At 44.2% G+C, this 17,006-nt stretch overlaps 1 protein-coding gene across 1 annotated transcript; it reads right to left on the reverse strand.

Moving 5' to 3' along the window:
* Positions 1 to 377: 377 nt before the first annotated feature.
* On the reverse strand, positions 378 to 13,788 carry LOC124124772 (prolyl 4-hydroxylase 2-like). Its single transcript, XM_046488078.2, has 9 exons — positions 13,764 to 13,788; positions 12,464 to 12,650; positions 11,304 to 11,385; positions 9,554 to 9,746; positions 8,800 to 8,857; positions 6,886 to 7,022; positions 2,575 to 2,665; positions 1,518 to 1,622; positions 378 to 681 (listed from the first exon to the last, which is right to left on the reverse strand). Exons 1-9 carry the CDS (start codon positions 13,769 to 13,771, stop codon positions 532 to 534), a joined length of 1,011 nt encoding a protein of 336 aa, XP_046344034.2. The 5' UTR covers positions 13,772 to 13,788; the 3' UTR covers positions 378 to 531.
* Positions 13,789 to 17,006: the final 3,218 nt, after the last annotated feature.

Genomic DNA, 17,006 nt, shown 5'->3' on the forward strand with positions numbered 1-17,006 from the left:
GAATTACCCACACTAAAAACACGTTACTAATCGAATTATTAACCACCAGGTATCGACATCATAAAAATGTACAATGAGGCCATTGGTAAAAACATTTTCCAACAAATTATGGTTTGTACATTTAATAAAGACGATTTAATAAGCCAGCTGGTACCTGTTGTTTGATCCTTGCAGTTCGAACGAGTCTGTTGGAGAAACACCAGGCACCACAGCTGTTATAGAGCTTTGGACAACAGCATTTAATAATAATGCATTGAATCTGGCTCCAACTCTTGAGAGATATTACCTCGAGTTGAATTGTTGCATAATTGCCCCATTCCCGTACCCAGAACCTCGTTAGTATTTCCCTAGTTTATACACACTACATTCGTCTTAGGCGCCGTGATCAATAGTTTTTGTTAAGGTTGTATAAAGATAAACACATTATCAACTTGCTTCGACCTGAACTGGTTCAAAGAGATTGAGAGAGACAACATTTCGCTTGACAGATCTCTGAGAAGTAGTCTTACAATGTCAACTTGGGTGGGATTATCATGTCCATCGTACAGCATATACACTGTTGTCATATTTCCGGTTGTGCTGTGGAGCACTGATCCAGACATTCGAGATCCACTTTTGCCCCTCTATGACGTCACATCCGCCATGGAGAGCATACCGATCGACCGGGCCGATCCATCCCGTCTGAAAATATAGAATGAAATCCATGTTGTAGAAGTGTAATCTATTCTAACGATGCATGCTGTTCTTGTCATCTCTTCCCTCGAACTACAGCCACTGATGAAAGCTGATTGTGTGACGATGACGCAGGGTGTATTGTGTGTGATCGTGTCGACGGCGAGGGACTTTCTAATTTGACAGACTCGATTATTGACATTCTGAGAAGGGGGGCTTTATCCCCATTCCATTACTTGCCACCAAAATTACATTGTTGCAATGTACTATTCTTTTTAAAAAAGTGCTCATAGTTTTAAATACCAAATACTTGGAGACCGCCTCCGTGGTCTAGTGGTAGAGCGTCCGCCCGGAGAGCGGAAGGTCCGGGGTTCGATCCCCGACCGCGTCATACCAATAGACAATAGCTGGTACTTCTTGTTACCCTGTCTGGCGCTCAGCATTAAGGGGCTAAAACAAGGACTGGTCGGCTCGGAGTCAGTATACTGTGTCTGAGTGGGGTATTCATGTTAAACTGCGGCATGGTATCTCAGTGAGCTAGCACTATAAATCGGCATCAGTCCGGACTAGTACAAGCAGCCACACACACACACACGTACATGCACGTCACTATATAAGTCAAATAATCTTGGACGCGACGTAAAACCCCATTTCACCTCACCTCACCTCACCAAATACTTGGACACGAGGTCACCTGTGCCACCTAATGACGACGATGACACAGTTGAAACCTGGCTTAAATTGAATGTCGTCGTGTCGATGGCGTGGATCTTTGCTCATTCTGTCAGCAGCTGATTGACAGGGACAGACTGTTATTTTACAGGTCCCAGTGAACTACCCCCTACCTCAGGGTCCCGGATGTTGTTGTACCACATGATCGCCTTCCCCTTCTCCGGCCGCACCACGACCGACGACTGTTGGCAATAAGCGCTGAGATCAATGTGTTCCTCCTGATGATGTAGTGGTACGCTCATTACACAACACACATGCAAAACATAAGATGGACGTTACTGACGAGAGAGATTTCTTATAGATACCCTCGTTGTACAAAAAAACATTTCCATAATCATAAGAAATCAAGAGTCCACCGTACGACCCCGACTATATCATATCAAATAGTGAATCATTAGCAAATAGTGAATCATTAGCAAATAGTGAATCATTAGCAAATAGTGAATCATTAGCAAATAGTGAGTTAGTGAGTATGTTTTTACGCCGCTTTTAGCAATTTTTCAGCAATATCACGGCGGGAGACACCAGAAATGGGCTTCACACATTGTACCCATGTCGGGAATCGAACCCGGGTCCTCGGCGTGACGAGCTAACGCTATAACCACTAGGCTACCCGACCGCCCCTTATCAAATAGTGAATCATTATCAAATATTGAATCATTATCAAATAGTGATGATGCCAGGTGTTACATGTACAAACATGACTCACACATGACCAACAGGAAACATAGCGAGATGTCTTGTAGATACCCTCGTGGTTCAAAAGAAGTGCACAAACATGAGGTGCACAAACAAGACAGACACGGTGCCAATAAGACACTCAGGGAGCTGATGTATCCACAAATCACAACTGGTTGTTTCAACGATGCGTCTTCTTCCTAAAGAGGGCGGTCGCATAGCCTAGTGGATGAAGCGTTCGCTCGTCACGCCGAAGATCCGGGTTCGATTCCCGACATGCGTACAATGTGTGAAGCCCATTTCTGGTGTCCCCCGCCGTGGTAGTGCTGGAATATTGCTAAAAGCGGCGTAAAACCATACTCACTCTCTTACTCTTCATAAAGAACATGTTCGATTACCTTATATACAATTTACAAGGATTAAAAAATTGACAGCAATATTGAAATATGATGTGTCACTCACTCACTGACTTGGGAAAAGCATTGTACATACCAATAGTGACTGGCCGAGCTGGTCTGCTAACGGGAACGCTGTCTCCCCGCCCTTCACGACGTCATTTAAGTACATCAGCACCGTTATATACCTGTTGTTTGTATACAACAGATTAGTAAGACACCGTCATAGACATCAGTACGTCGTGTGTATCAATACCGTCATATACATCAATACTATCATATACATCAATAACGTCAAAAACATATGCCGTCCTATATATAAATACCGTCCTATATATCAACACCGGCGTATACATCAATAATGTCATAAACATCAATACCGTCATATATATCAGCAACATGACATATATCAACACCGTACATACTACCCAAACCACAGACTACGCACGTACACACTACCCACCTACAGACTAAGCACGTACACACTAGCCACCAACAGACTACGCACGTTCAAACTACCAACCTACAGACTACGCACGTACACACTACCCACCTACAGACTACGCACGTACACACTACCCACCTACAGACTACGCACGTTCACACTAACCACCTACAGATTACGCACGTACACACTACCCACCTACAGACTACGCACGTACACACTACCAACCTTCAGACTACGCACGTACACACTACCCACCTACAGACTGCGCACGTACACACTACCCACCCACAGACTACGCACGTACAAACTACCCACCTACAGACTACGCTCGTACACACTACACACCTACAGACTACGCACGTTCACACTACACACCTACAGACTACGCACGTACACACTACACACCTACAGACTCGGACGTTCACACTACCCACCTACAGATTACGCACGTACACACTAACCACCTACTTACTACGCTCGTACACACTACCCACCTACAGACTACGCACGTACACACTACCCACCTACAGACTACGCTCGTACACACTACCCACCTACTTACTACGCTCGTACACACTACCCACCTACTTACTACGCTCGTACACACTACCCACCTACAGACTACGCACGTTCACACTACCCACCTACAGACTACGCACGTTCACACTACCCACCTACAGACTACGCACGTACCAATACCCACCCACTTACTACGCTCGTACACACTACCCACCTACTTACTACGCTCGTACACACTACCCACCTACTTACTACGCTCGTACACACTACCCACCTACAGACTACGCACGTACACACTACCCACCTACAGACTACGCACGTACACACTACCCACCTACAGACTAGGCTCGTACACACTACCAACCCACAGACTACGCACGTACACATTACCCACCCACAAACTACGCACGTACACACTACCCCCCCCACAGACTACGCACGTACACACTACCCACCAACAGACTACGCACGTACACATTACCCACCTACAGACTACGCTCGTACACATTACCCACCTACTTACTACGCTCGTACACACTTCCCACCTACTTACTACGCTCGTACACACTACCCACCTACAGACTACGCACGTACACACTACCCACCTACTTACTACGCTCGTACACACTACCCACCTACTTACTACGCTCGTACACACTACCCACCTACAGACTACGCACGTACACACTACCCACCTACAGACTACGCACGTACACACTACCCACCTACTTACTACGCTCGTACACACTGCCCACCTACTTACTACGCTCGTACACACTACCCACCTACAGACTACGCACGTACACACTACCCACCTACAGACTACGCACGTACACACTACCCACCTACAGACTACGCTCGTACACACTACCCACCCACAGACTAAGCACGTACACACTACCCACCTACAGACTACGCACGTACACACTACCCACCTACAGACTACGCTCGTACACACTACCCACCTACAGACTACGCACGTACACACTACCCACCTACAGACTACGCACGTACACACTACCCACCTACTTACTACGCTCGTACACACTACCCACCTACTTACTACGCTCGTACACACTACCCACCTACAGACTACGCACGTACACACTACCCACCTACAGCCTAGGCTCGTACACACTACCCACCCACAGACTACGCACGTACACATTACCCACCCACAAACTACGCACGTACACACTACCCACCCACAGACTACGCACGTACACACTACCCATCAACAGACTACGCACGTACACATTACCCACCTACAGACTACGCACGTGCACACTACACATCCGCATGCTACTAATACACAGTACAGGAACCACCGTAAACACCTGCAGACTACACACACGCACATCTCCTCTGCAGAGTACACATACACCCACATCTCACCTGCAGACTACACACACGTACATCTCACCTGCAGACCACACACACATCTCACCTGCAGACTACACACACCCACATCTCACCTGCAGACCACACACACGCACATCTCACCTGCAGACTACACACACCCACATTTCACCTGCAGACCACACACACGCACATCTCAGCTGCAGACTACACACACACATCTCACCTGCAGACTACACACACCCACATCTCACCTGCAGACCACACACACGCACATCTCACCTGCAGACTACACCCACCCACATCTCACCTGCAGACTACACACACCCACATCTCACCTGCAGACTACACACACCCACATCTCACCTGCAGACCACACACACGCACATCTCACCTGCAGACTACACACACCCACATCTCACCTGCAGACCACACACACGAACATCTCACCTGCAGACTACACACACCCACATCTCACCTGCAGACCACACACACGCACATCTCACCTGCAGACTACACACACCCACATCTCACCTGCAGACCACACACACGAACATCTCACCTGCAGACTACACACACCCACATCTCACCTGCAGACCACAAACACACACATCTCACCTGCAGACCACACACACACATCTCACCTGCAGACCACACACACACACACACATCTCACCTGCAGACTACACACACCCACATCTCACCTGCAGACTACACACACGTACATCACATCTGCAGACTACACATAGCCACATCTCACCTGCAGACTACACACACGCACATCTCACCTGTAGACTACGCACACCCACATCTCACCTGCAGACTACACACACGTACATCACACCTGCAGAACACCCATACCCACATCTCACCTGCAGACTACACACACGTACATCACACCTGCAGACTACACACACCTACATCTCACCTGCAGACTACACATACCCACATCTCGCCTGCAGACTACACACACCCACATCTCACCTGTAGACTACGCACACCCACATCTCACCTGCAGACTACACACACACACACATCTCACCTGCAGACCACACACACCCACATCTCACCTGCAGACTAAACACACCCACATCTCACCTGCAGACTACACACACCCACATCTCACCTGCAGACTACACACACACACATCTCACCTGCAGACCACACACACCCACATCTCACCTACAGACTACACACACGTACATCTCACCTGCAGACTACACACACCCACATCTCACCTGCAGTCTACACACACCCTCATCTCACCTGCAGAGTACACATATCCATATCTCACCTGCAGACTACACACACCCACATCTCACCTGCAGACTACGCACACCCACATCTCACCTGCAGTCTACACATACCTACATCTCACCTGCAGAGTACACACACCCACATCTCACCTGCAGTCTACACACAGCAACATGTCACCTGCCGACTACACACACCCACATCTCACCTGCAGTCTACACACACCCACATCTCACCTGCAGTCTACACACACCCACATGTCACCTGCAGAGTACACACACCCACATCTCACCTGCAGACCACACACACCTACATCTCACCTGCAGACTACACACACCCACATCTCACCTGCAGAGCACACATACCCACTTCTCACCTGCAGACCACACACACCCACATCTCACCTGCAGACTACACACACCCACATCTCACCTGCAGAGCACACATACCCACATCTCACCTGCAGACCACACACACCCACATCTCACCTGCAGACCACACACACCCACATCTCACCTACAGACTACACACACGTACATTTCACCTGCAGACTACACACACCCACATCTCACCTGCAGACTACACACACCCACATCTCACCTGCAGACTACACACACCCACATCTCACCTGCAGACTACACATACCCACATCTCACCTGCAGAGCACACACACCCACATCTCACCTGCAGAGCACACACACACGTACACAACTCATCTGCAGACTACACACACCCACATCTCACCTGCAGTCTACACACACCCTCATCTCACCTGCAGAGTACACATATCCATATCTCACCTGCAGACTACACACACACACATCTCACCTGCAGAGTACACAACGGTTTGGTGTATGTGGAAGGTGTATTTGATGACAACATGGTTTCTTCTCGAGGTCCTCGGGTTGCCCGTCCGAGCTGTCGTAGTGAGAATGGTAATGCCCTCCGGTGGGATACATACCGAACTAAAATCAAGGAGGAAGTTGTAACACGATGCCTTTTGTAGTTTCAGTTTATCGCCAAGTCGTCTTCTCGGAGCAAGGGAGTTAACTAAACATAAAAGTCCAGTTTCGGCCAAAACAGATTTAGTACTGTGATTTTAATTCATTTTAAAATTTGAGGTAGTTCTTCTGTCTGTTTTTCCTCATTATTAATTTCCATCCTCGAGATATTATTGTATCCAAATGAATAATATTTATTTATGCTGAGGTTTCCTTTATGTCATCTAAACGATTTTGTGTTGGTTTTGCAATATAACACTTTGTGATTCTTTTTAAGTTAAGAGACCGTCTCCGTGGTCTAGTAGAGCGTCCGCCCGGAGAGACGCCCGGAGAAAAGGTCCGGGGTTCGATCCCCTGCCGCGTCAAACCAAAAGACGTTTAAAGATGGTACTTGTTGTTACCCTGCCTGGCAATAGGTCTTCTGTAGGCCCACGTCGCCCTTAAAAACAATAACACCACCACAAACACGTTTCCACCCATGCCGTACTAGGCTGGAGTTTCTGACTTATATTTTGCCTGGGCTAACGAGTCCATGCATAGTCCTGTCAAAATCGGTTCGTAAAAAACATGGCGACACTCGAGCAGGTTGCGGTCGATTGCGGGATTTGCAAAGCAAGTGTATTGTTCAAATTAAATGCACGTGATATAGGAGGGACAATCATACGGACGAGACATAACTCGTTATAACCCCTGGTAGCGCTACGAGCGTGCCACGAAAATTCAAGCCTCGTTCGACCAGGGTGGAAATTGGACTTGTATTATACTCAGTTAACTCCCTTGCTCCGGGAAGATACTAGCAAGCATACAAAATAATGTTTTACCGAGGAAATGTGAAATATTCTCATGAAGAAATAAGAACATTCCCACAACAATAAGAGACCCGCCCCTTTGTAGATGAGGCATCTTCCCGAGGCAAGTGAGTTAACTGACTTTAAAAGTCCAGTTTCCACCCTTGCCGAACCAGGCTGGAATTACTGGGCTCGATCGTAGCGCCACCAGTGGCTATCGCCAGTTATGTCCCTTCTAAGCCTCCCCTATGGACCAATCAGATTCCACCTCTCGTATCACTTGCGTTTGCTTCACACAAAATGGTGGCGCCCAGTCAGGACGATCTGATCGATAATCAAGATCTATATTGTGATAAAACGGGTCTTACATCGCGAAATGCATCAAATCACGTGAGCACCTTGATTAAAAACATGAAAAGATTTGGCAAATATCTGCTGACAACGAGTTGGCGGACACCCGTTTTGCAAATCCTGCATTGGACCGAAATCTGCGAACCGGATTTCGATTTCGATGCGCGATTTTGATTGGACTGTGCATAGACTCGTTAGTCCAGCCAAAATGTAACTCCATAACACAAGCCTAGTTCGGCAAGGGTGGAAACTGGACTTTTATAGTCAGTTAACTCTCTTGCCTCGGGAAGATGTAGATAAGGCGGCTAACCCACGGGATCGGGGGGTTAAGCTCGCTGACTTGGGTGCGGCGTTAAACAACAAACAACAACCAATACTAAATGGCATGTACAATAAACTAATCAACTAAATGATCAAGGATTATATTGCATGATATGTAAATATTGCTCGCGATTAAAGAATTCAGCAGTTTACGAGTCGTATATGGTCTTCTCGCGTGTCCCATCGTAACCATGGTTACTAGAATCCTTGTATGCGAAAAAGAATTCCCTTGTATTTATTCCTATTGTATTACCAACTTTGTAGTAATAATTTAATCAAACCTGAAACGATTCACTTTCTTCGAGAAGGTCAAACGGCATCTCCGTCAACATGGATATCCTGCAAAAAGAATGACTTTTAACACACAGTGACCTGATTACCGAATTTCTTTTGGTGATCAAGTTTGGTTAGAGTTCACCGTTATTGTACCACGGACGCTATACATGTTGTATGTATTTATATATAAAGTGAACAAAACGACCCTTAAAAACTCAAAGCATCCCATTGCGGTATCAGCGTGGCCAGAGAGGGTCACCAGTACCATATGCTTGTGAGAACCGAAAATCGGTGACTTGTGTACAAGCTTTAATTGTGTGTCATGGTGCAACGCCATCATGGCTCGTTGCTCATACACCAAGTCACTAGCTTGCTAGTCCAATTGCCTGCAATGACATTTGTTTGTGTGTTTGTTTGTTTGTTGTTTAACGCCGCACTCAGCAATATTCCAGCTATATGACGGCGGTCTGTAAATAATCGAGTCTGGACTGACAATCCAGTGATTGACATCATGAGCATCGATCCACGCAATTGGGATACGATGACATGCATCCGTGAAGTCAGCGAGCCTGACCACCCGATCCTGTTAGTCGCCTCTTATGACAAGCACAGTCACCTTTTACGGCAAGAATCGGTTGCTGAAGACCTATTCTAACCCGTATCTTCACGTGTCCCGACACATGCGAGCAGACTTAACGAGATTAGGGTGCCGTGGACCAATTCTTCCAGAGCCCCTCCGGACCAACCACTGGTACCTACCTCTGTTGAATGTTATATAATACGGGATCCGAGTCTGCCCGGATAAAGGAGGTGTAACCAGTCCGTGTGCGTCCGCCTGTCTTTTTGATAATTGTCCCGTTCTTCCCAGTCATGGTGGCGGGGGCGACGCCGTGTCTTTTAGCTAGATCAATGAGGTAGGCACACTCTTCGGGCGTCAGAAACTCAGGAACCTCTGGGTATTGAAATGAGAAGAGAAAGATTTTTAGCTGTCTCAGAACTATATATCAGGAATGGGCATTGTATTTTATTTACGTTTGGATAGCCTAATAATACTATTTATTCAAAATAAAGGGTACTTGCTTATCGCAAGAGGCGACTAACGGGATCAGATGGTAAGGCTTGCTGACTTGGTTGATTCATGTCATGTATCCCAATTGCGTGGATCGATGCTCATGATGTCAATCACTGGATTGTCTGGTTCAGACTCGATTATTTACAGACCGCCGTCATAAAGCTGGAATATTGCTGAGTGCGGCGTTAAACAACAAACAAACAAACTTGCGACACGGAAACACGCAAAAATAATCTTTTAATAGTATCTCCAATAATGTCATTATTTAAAGCGTCCACAATTTATTCTCATTCACGCTATGGACGAAGGTAAAGGTCAAGGTCACATCATATTCCCTTCTCACTTACGTGAGGTGTCACGAGTGGTCCTGCCGGCTGAGACGCCTTAATTCAACGTGCATGTCCCTCAGGCTGGTCAGAAACCTGTGACTCTGGGTTTGAATCCCAGGTTCATCCTGATTATGTTTCAAGGTTTGTCAGCACCAGTGGTCGTTTCACCAAAGTGGTAAACGTCTAAGACCTGCACAGCTTCAGGCCCTCCTGCCAGATTTAGCACACACGCCGTGTGGCTTAAATGAAATTCACACATAGTACCCGTTTAGAGAATCAAACCCGGATCTTAGGCGTGAGTCTGCTCACTCACTCTCACCCACTCAAACAACGACCCACCCACCTTACTCACTGCCTCCGACCCATCTCCCCGAGGCAAGGGAGTTAACTGACTGTCAAAGTCCATTTTCAACCCCTTGCCGTACTAGGCTGGAATTCCGGAGTAACTTTTTGGCGGACTAACAAGCCTATGCATAGTCCAACAAAATCGCGCAACGAACTAGCTATCCAGTTCGTAAACAACATGGATTTCAACGTGCAGATTTCCGTCGACTGCGGGATTAGCAAAGCATGTGTACTGTCTGACTGTACTGGCGTCGACAGATATTTTCCAAATCTTTTCATGTTTCTTATCAAGGTGCTTAAATGATTTTGTGCACTTCACGAGGTAAGACCCGTTTTATTACAACATGGACTTTGCATGATTATCGATCAGATCGTCTTGGCGTGACTGATATTAGAGGTGGAATCTGATTGGTCAATAGGAGGGACATATAAGGGACATAACTCGTAATAGCTACTGGTGGCGCTACGATCGAGCCACGAAATTCCAGCGTGGTTCGACAAGAGTGGAAACTGGACTTTTATCATTAGTTAACGCCCTTGCCTCGGGGAGATAACTCTCACCCACCTGCCCACCTTACTCACTCACTCAAACTCACTCTCACCCACCCACCTACCCACTCACACTCACTCACCTACCCAACAATCCACCCACCCACCCACCTCATTCACCTACTTTTCTCACTCACCCACCCACTCAAGAATCCACCCGCCCCACCCATCCAGCTCCCTACCCACCTACCCAGTCACTGATTCACGTACTTACGGAAGAGCGGCGGAAGGACACCAGTGGTGATCCTCCTGTGCGTCCGTCCCGGAACTAGACGTATTTCTGTTGTGTCTCCAACCTTAAATGTTGTAAATATCGCAAATATACAATTAAGTCAATGAACAGTTGATCCTCCGAGAATCTAACCCACCTTTATTACCCTGGGATCCTCAAACAGGTACGCCATGTTATACAACCTTCTTCAATTGTCTTTCCTTCAGCGCATTTTTATGAAACTTGAAAAGAGTACACTGCAGAATATGTGTTTTGTCCTAAACACAAAGCTAAACACGTTTCTTATCTAATAATATATATAAATGCGTATCATATGGTTTTTTTTAGAATTGAGTGCAAAATCTATTCATGTTTATGATATAAACAGGTTCATAATCTAGATGTGTTCAGACTATCTGTAATTTAACGTAGTATTGTGATAACGTTATAACGTAGAAGACAAAAATACTAACAGACGCATTATAATAGGACAGCGTTTCGCTTACGCTCACTCTTACCTGCAGGTGTAATAATCAATTCGGAAGCAAAACGAAAACCATTAATATTCAAAGAATCCAGTATATAATGTCTTAAGCTAATATGTTTGGACTAAGATACCAATATATGATTATACAATTTATGATTACGTGAAAAGAGCAGTTAATTAATGCTTTACACTCATCTTCCCGAGGCAAGGGAGTTAACTGACTGTATTAGTCCAGTTTCCACCCTTGCCGAACTATGCCGGAATTCCGGAGTTACATTTTGGCTGAACTAACGAGTCTATGCATAGTCAAATCAAAATGGCGCAAAAAACTATACATCCGGTTCGTTAACAACATGGATTTCAAAGTGCAGATTTCGGTCGACTGCAAGATTTGTAAACCCGGTGTACTGTCAGCTCGGCGTCGACAGATATTTTACAAATCGTTTCATATTTTAGTCGCCTGTACAATCAATATCTAAATGCTATCAACAACATTAACAGTGCCTAATGTGGTATATATCTGGCGGCAGATCTATCTCAGGACATCACGTTGAATATTGTCTTAAAACTACCTGAATATTTTTCGCGCATACAATCCAAGCCACATTGTTTCATGCACTTTTGTTTCACATTGCAATCAGAGGCATGGCCAGCTGAAAACTGAACGAGCTCTTACCTGTCCTGGGTCAATCCGCGGAAGAATATAGTCCCTTGGGTTCAGCTCCGCACACTTGTAACTTGCGTTTAAAGCATCAACGTCAGGGACGACGTCACCGTTGGGAAGACAGTAACGTGTTGGGACTTGGCATGACGTCTTTGTCAACACACAAGCCACCAGCAGGGACAACGTCGTCACGGCCACACTGAAGGTATTGAGTGAGTGAGTGAGTGAGTGAGTGAGTGCATGAGTGCGTGAGTAAATGAGTAAGTGAGTGAGTAAATGAGTGAGTGAGTATGGTTTTACGCCGCTTTTAGCAATATTCCAGCAATATCTTTGCGGGGGACACCGTAAATGGGCTTCACACATTGTACCCATGTGGGGAATCGAACTTGGTCCTTCAGCGTGACGAGCGAACGCTTTAAACACAAGGCCACCCCACTGTCCCTGCAGGTGTGGAGATTTTGAACAAATGTCAGTTATATCGAGGTGCGTGCCAACTTTATGCAACGAAAAGGCCTCATGCTGACGTTACTACTTTGGTGACACCACGTCCATGAACTTAGCAGACCAAGAAGCATAATCGAATCCATTATCAGCAGGTCCTTGCATAGATAAGGGACGCAACTCTGCACTGCAAATTGCAGCGCCTTAGATCTCTGTTGTAAGGTATGTATTTACATTGCTTTTAGCAATATTCCAACAATACCAGCAATGGAAATCACACATTGTATCCAAGACGAGCGAACGTTTTAACCACAAGGCCACCCCATTGCGACCCAAGTAACAACTTCCTGTTTTATTATTATTATCATTATTTACAGATTAAAATTATAATGCAGCAAAGAGGGTTTGTGTGATCCTGGCACAGTCAGGCTGGTTAGGCTCATCATCAGCTCAGGGCCCTTGCCCCCTCTACACGCAGCCCAGACAGCGAATGGGACTTCTCCCAGGAAGCGCTGCCTAGTCAAACCCAGCCAGAACTTTTCGGAGAATGTGAAGACTCCCCAACACTGCAGCCTTCTGCATTACCCAGATTGTCAGAAGGTAGCAAACGCAGGTACTCTCCAAATTATTATCATCATCATCATTATTATTATTGATTGTGACTTGTCTTGCGTTAGTGTGACACATGTATTTCACTTCCATTAATAGGTGTGTGAGGGAACGCAGAGACCCATTGACTATTTACCATGCATCATAACAATCCATAGAAATGACAAACCATTTTCATAATTTCTACTTTTATGAATGTTCTGTAACTTCATCAGCATCTGTAAATTGGAAAAATAGTCTCGATTAAGCTAGTGACACGTACCTGCTCATGTCGAAGTGTACAGCCCAAAGATGTAGATACAACCAGGATAGTCACGCACTGAACGTTATACAGTATATCTGATTTAACCCCTTTCCCGCTGAACCTTGATGGCGTCAAAGGCTAAGTGTAACCTTCATATTCCGTACGGTACTGTTATCAGTGAAACTGTCTTCATTAACAAAATGTATATGTGTTGAAGATATTTGTATGTCCTAGTCCAATAACATTTGTATCTCATCGAGGGGCGTGACACAATTGATAATTTAATGAGTGACACTGTCACAAGTAATAATATCAGTGATTTCTTGCGATGAGATAAATAAGTCTTTGGGAAGCAGAGCCTAAAATTTGTGTATAATCAAGGCCTCTGAACAGTTTAAGACACTGTGGTTGGGGATATAAACAAGAAAAATGAGATATCTGTTCACGTTGATATTTTCTTCGTGTTCTGAGGTGAAACCTACCGTATATTTGTCCTGTGTTTTCTTGCTTCAATGCAATACCTCCGAATGATTAAACGAATCAGTACTCGTGTAATTAACCCGAATAAAAGTATTTAAGAAACTGGTTGCATTTTAGAAATGGCATATTCATACTAATACAAGAGTTGCGGTTATTTTTAAATCTGGTGTTTAGTGACTACATTGGTGTTTTTACATGCTTAAGGGGAGCAATTATCAGATTCACTCAGAAAGGGAGACTCACCTCCCGATTAAATGTTTGGGTTTATGAGTGAGTGTAGTTCTGCGCCGCTTTAAGCAATATTCCAGCAATATCACGGCGGGAGACACCAGAAGTGGGCTTCACACATTGTACCCATGTGGGGAGTCGAACCCGGGTCTTTGGCGTGACGAACGAACGCCTTAACCACTAGACTACCCCACCGCCCCAATTAAATGTTTGGAACGAGTTTACAGACATACGATGACATACCATTGTTATATCACAGCTGTTAGGCTTTGGGTAGCTACGCTTACCATATCCCTTACCCGTTCCCCGTTTAATATCGGTTTTTCTATAAGTCAATCCTGTGGGCTAGGATCGCCCCTTAAGAAAAGACTATGTACGCTGTCGAATTTACGGCGTACTTCCACATCTCCGAAAAAAAACATTTAAAAATCTATTCCGATTTTGTTCCTTTAGATAATAATAGGGCACATGTATTGGAGAATATCACACTAAAGTCCTCCAGTAAAGTTCAGTTGGTTAAAAGGTTAACATACTTTATTAACAGTTTAAGGGTTAATAAACATATCCACAGAACAATAATGTACAAACTGTATTTAAATATCTTCCGGGCAAACATAGAAGTAATGTGCCCGTAGACTAAGAACTATAACGCTAATAAAAGACAACGAGGGTTTGTTTTACGAGCATGAAACAATGTATATAGTCCTTTATAAACCATCTCTATTATCAACTAAATACGAGACACATTTGCTACAAGAAACAACATATTCCACGACGGCGACCTGTTATAATTGAGTTTGGACCAGACAAACCAGTGACTGACATCACGGCACTATAACAAGCACTCAACCAAGTCATCGAACCTGTACAATCAAGTCTATTTAGTCCCCTCTACGACCGCCATGGGTAACTTGGGACTTCATGTAACCCAAAATCCCCAGGGCACATGATCAGGAAACATCAATCTTTATGAGACATAAAATGCAGATATGAAAAACAATCGTAGTTGTCACCGTTGCGAACCGTGTGAACATTAATTTCATGACTTATTTATTAACATGATAAATATAGAAGTGCCTTTTTGAAATAGCTTTCCAATATCAATTTTATAATTGATATAAACTTGATTTTACGTAATATTGAACATCTCACTGTCAACTAAATTAGAACGTATATAAATCAGTTCGTTTTTTAGAAAAAAAATGACATTTGCCGGATGCGATCGTATCTTTCAAAGTCTTCATTCTTTCTTTACTTGTATCACCTATATTTGTCCTACAACAATAACCAAGAGGCGAACACATGATGCCATACGGATTCAGGCGTCATAGGCACGTATTTTACTGATGGGACAAGATATACCTGATATATCCTTAGGCTGTGATAGAGTCGCTTGTGGAATCTGAAATACACGACACTACAGAGACATCAAAATTGACAATATCAGCCAATTAATGACATGTCGCACGGAAAACAATTCTTTGAATGAAACCTAAGAATTAAGCTGTTTTTCAAAACTTCATTCAACAAAGTGTTAATGCCAGTGAATGTACTGCAAATATCTCATTAGAAATAACAAATAAACTATAAAATAAGGGTGTAAGGTATGTTAGTATGATAAGATTGAATCGATATCTGTAGTGCACTGTGAATTTATATTTAGTGTCGTTTATAGTACATGGAGTAACAACCGTTATTTCTACCCGTGTTTAAGAACTGTCATCCCTTGATATTCTATATACAAAGAAAATTGACGCTATCAAGAAACGTTTGAGGATTATTCACATAAACTGTCGAGGCATGCGTCTTAAGATTCTTTCTTTTGATGGATTCACTTTTTGGTAGTTGAGGGAAAACTGGTCATATTGTTTATCCAAAATGTACGGTGGCCCATAAGGGACATGGAGTCTGTTTTTCCATATTTTGATATTTCACTTACTGTTATCGTAACCTTTTGCAAATTAACACGATTTGTCTTACAAATATGTGATAAATCATGTGTAAAGAAGATATTGAATCGCTGAAAAGTGAAACGAAAATGTCAAAAACTAAAATGAAAATGTCAAAAACAAAAGCGAAAATGTCAAAAACTAAAATGAAAATACAGAAAACTATTTCCACCGCGGTGGAAATAGTTTTCTGTGGTTTCATTTTAGTTTTTGACCTTTTCGTTTTAGTTTTTGACATTTCCATGTTTTCGGTTGTTTTTATACATGATTTATCACATATTTGTAAGACAAATCGTGTTTATTTGCAAAAGGTTACGATAAAAGTATGTGAAACATCAAAATATTGAAAAACAGACTCCATGTCCCTTATGGGCCACCTTAAAAATGTGTTATGCTGTATGAATTTACGTAGGATTAATTAAATACATCTCTTACACATCGAGTATAAACACGTAGCCATGTACGTGGCAGGTAGGTTACAATGTGGTGGAAGTGAGCGGTAGTTTCGTTATCGTTCATGTTTAGAAATGACATTTAACGATTATGGAAATCGGTCAAAAGATCGGCTCTAACAAATTGTGTCAGAGTTAGGAAAAGAAATCCA

The sequence above is a fragment of the Haliotis rufescens genome, unplaced genomic scaffold, assembly GCF_023055435.1.
Source record: "Haliotis rufescens isolate VD_foot unplaced genomic scaffold, xgHalRufe1.0.p SCAF_17, whole genome shotgun sequence".
NCBI lineage: Eukaryota > Metazoa > Mollusca > Gastropoda > Lepetellida > Haliotidae > Haliotis > Haliotis rufescens.

Coding starts and splice junctions, on each gene's coding strand:
- LOC124124772 (XM_046488078.2), bottom strand. Junction 7,023..8,799: donor AAGAAAGTGAATCGTTTCAG/GTTTGATTAAAT, acceptor CCTTGATTTTAG/TTCGGTATGTATCCCACCGG. Junction 682..1,517: donor ACAACATCCGGGACCCTGAG/GTAGGGGGTAGT, acceptor CTATATTTTCAG/ACGGGATGGATCGGCCCGGT.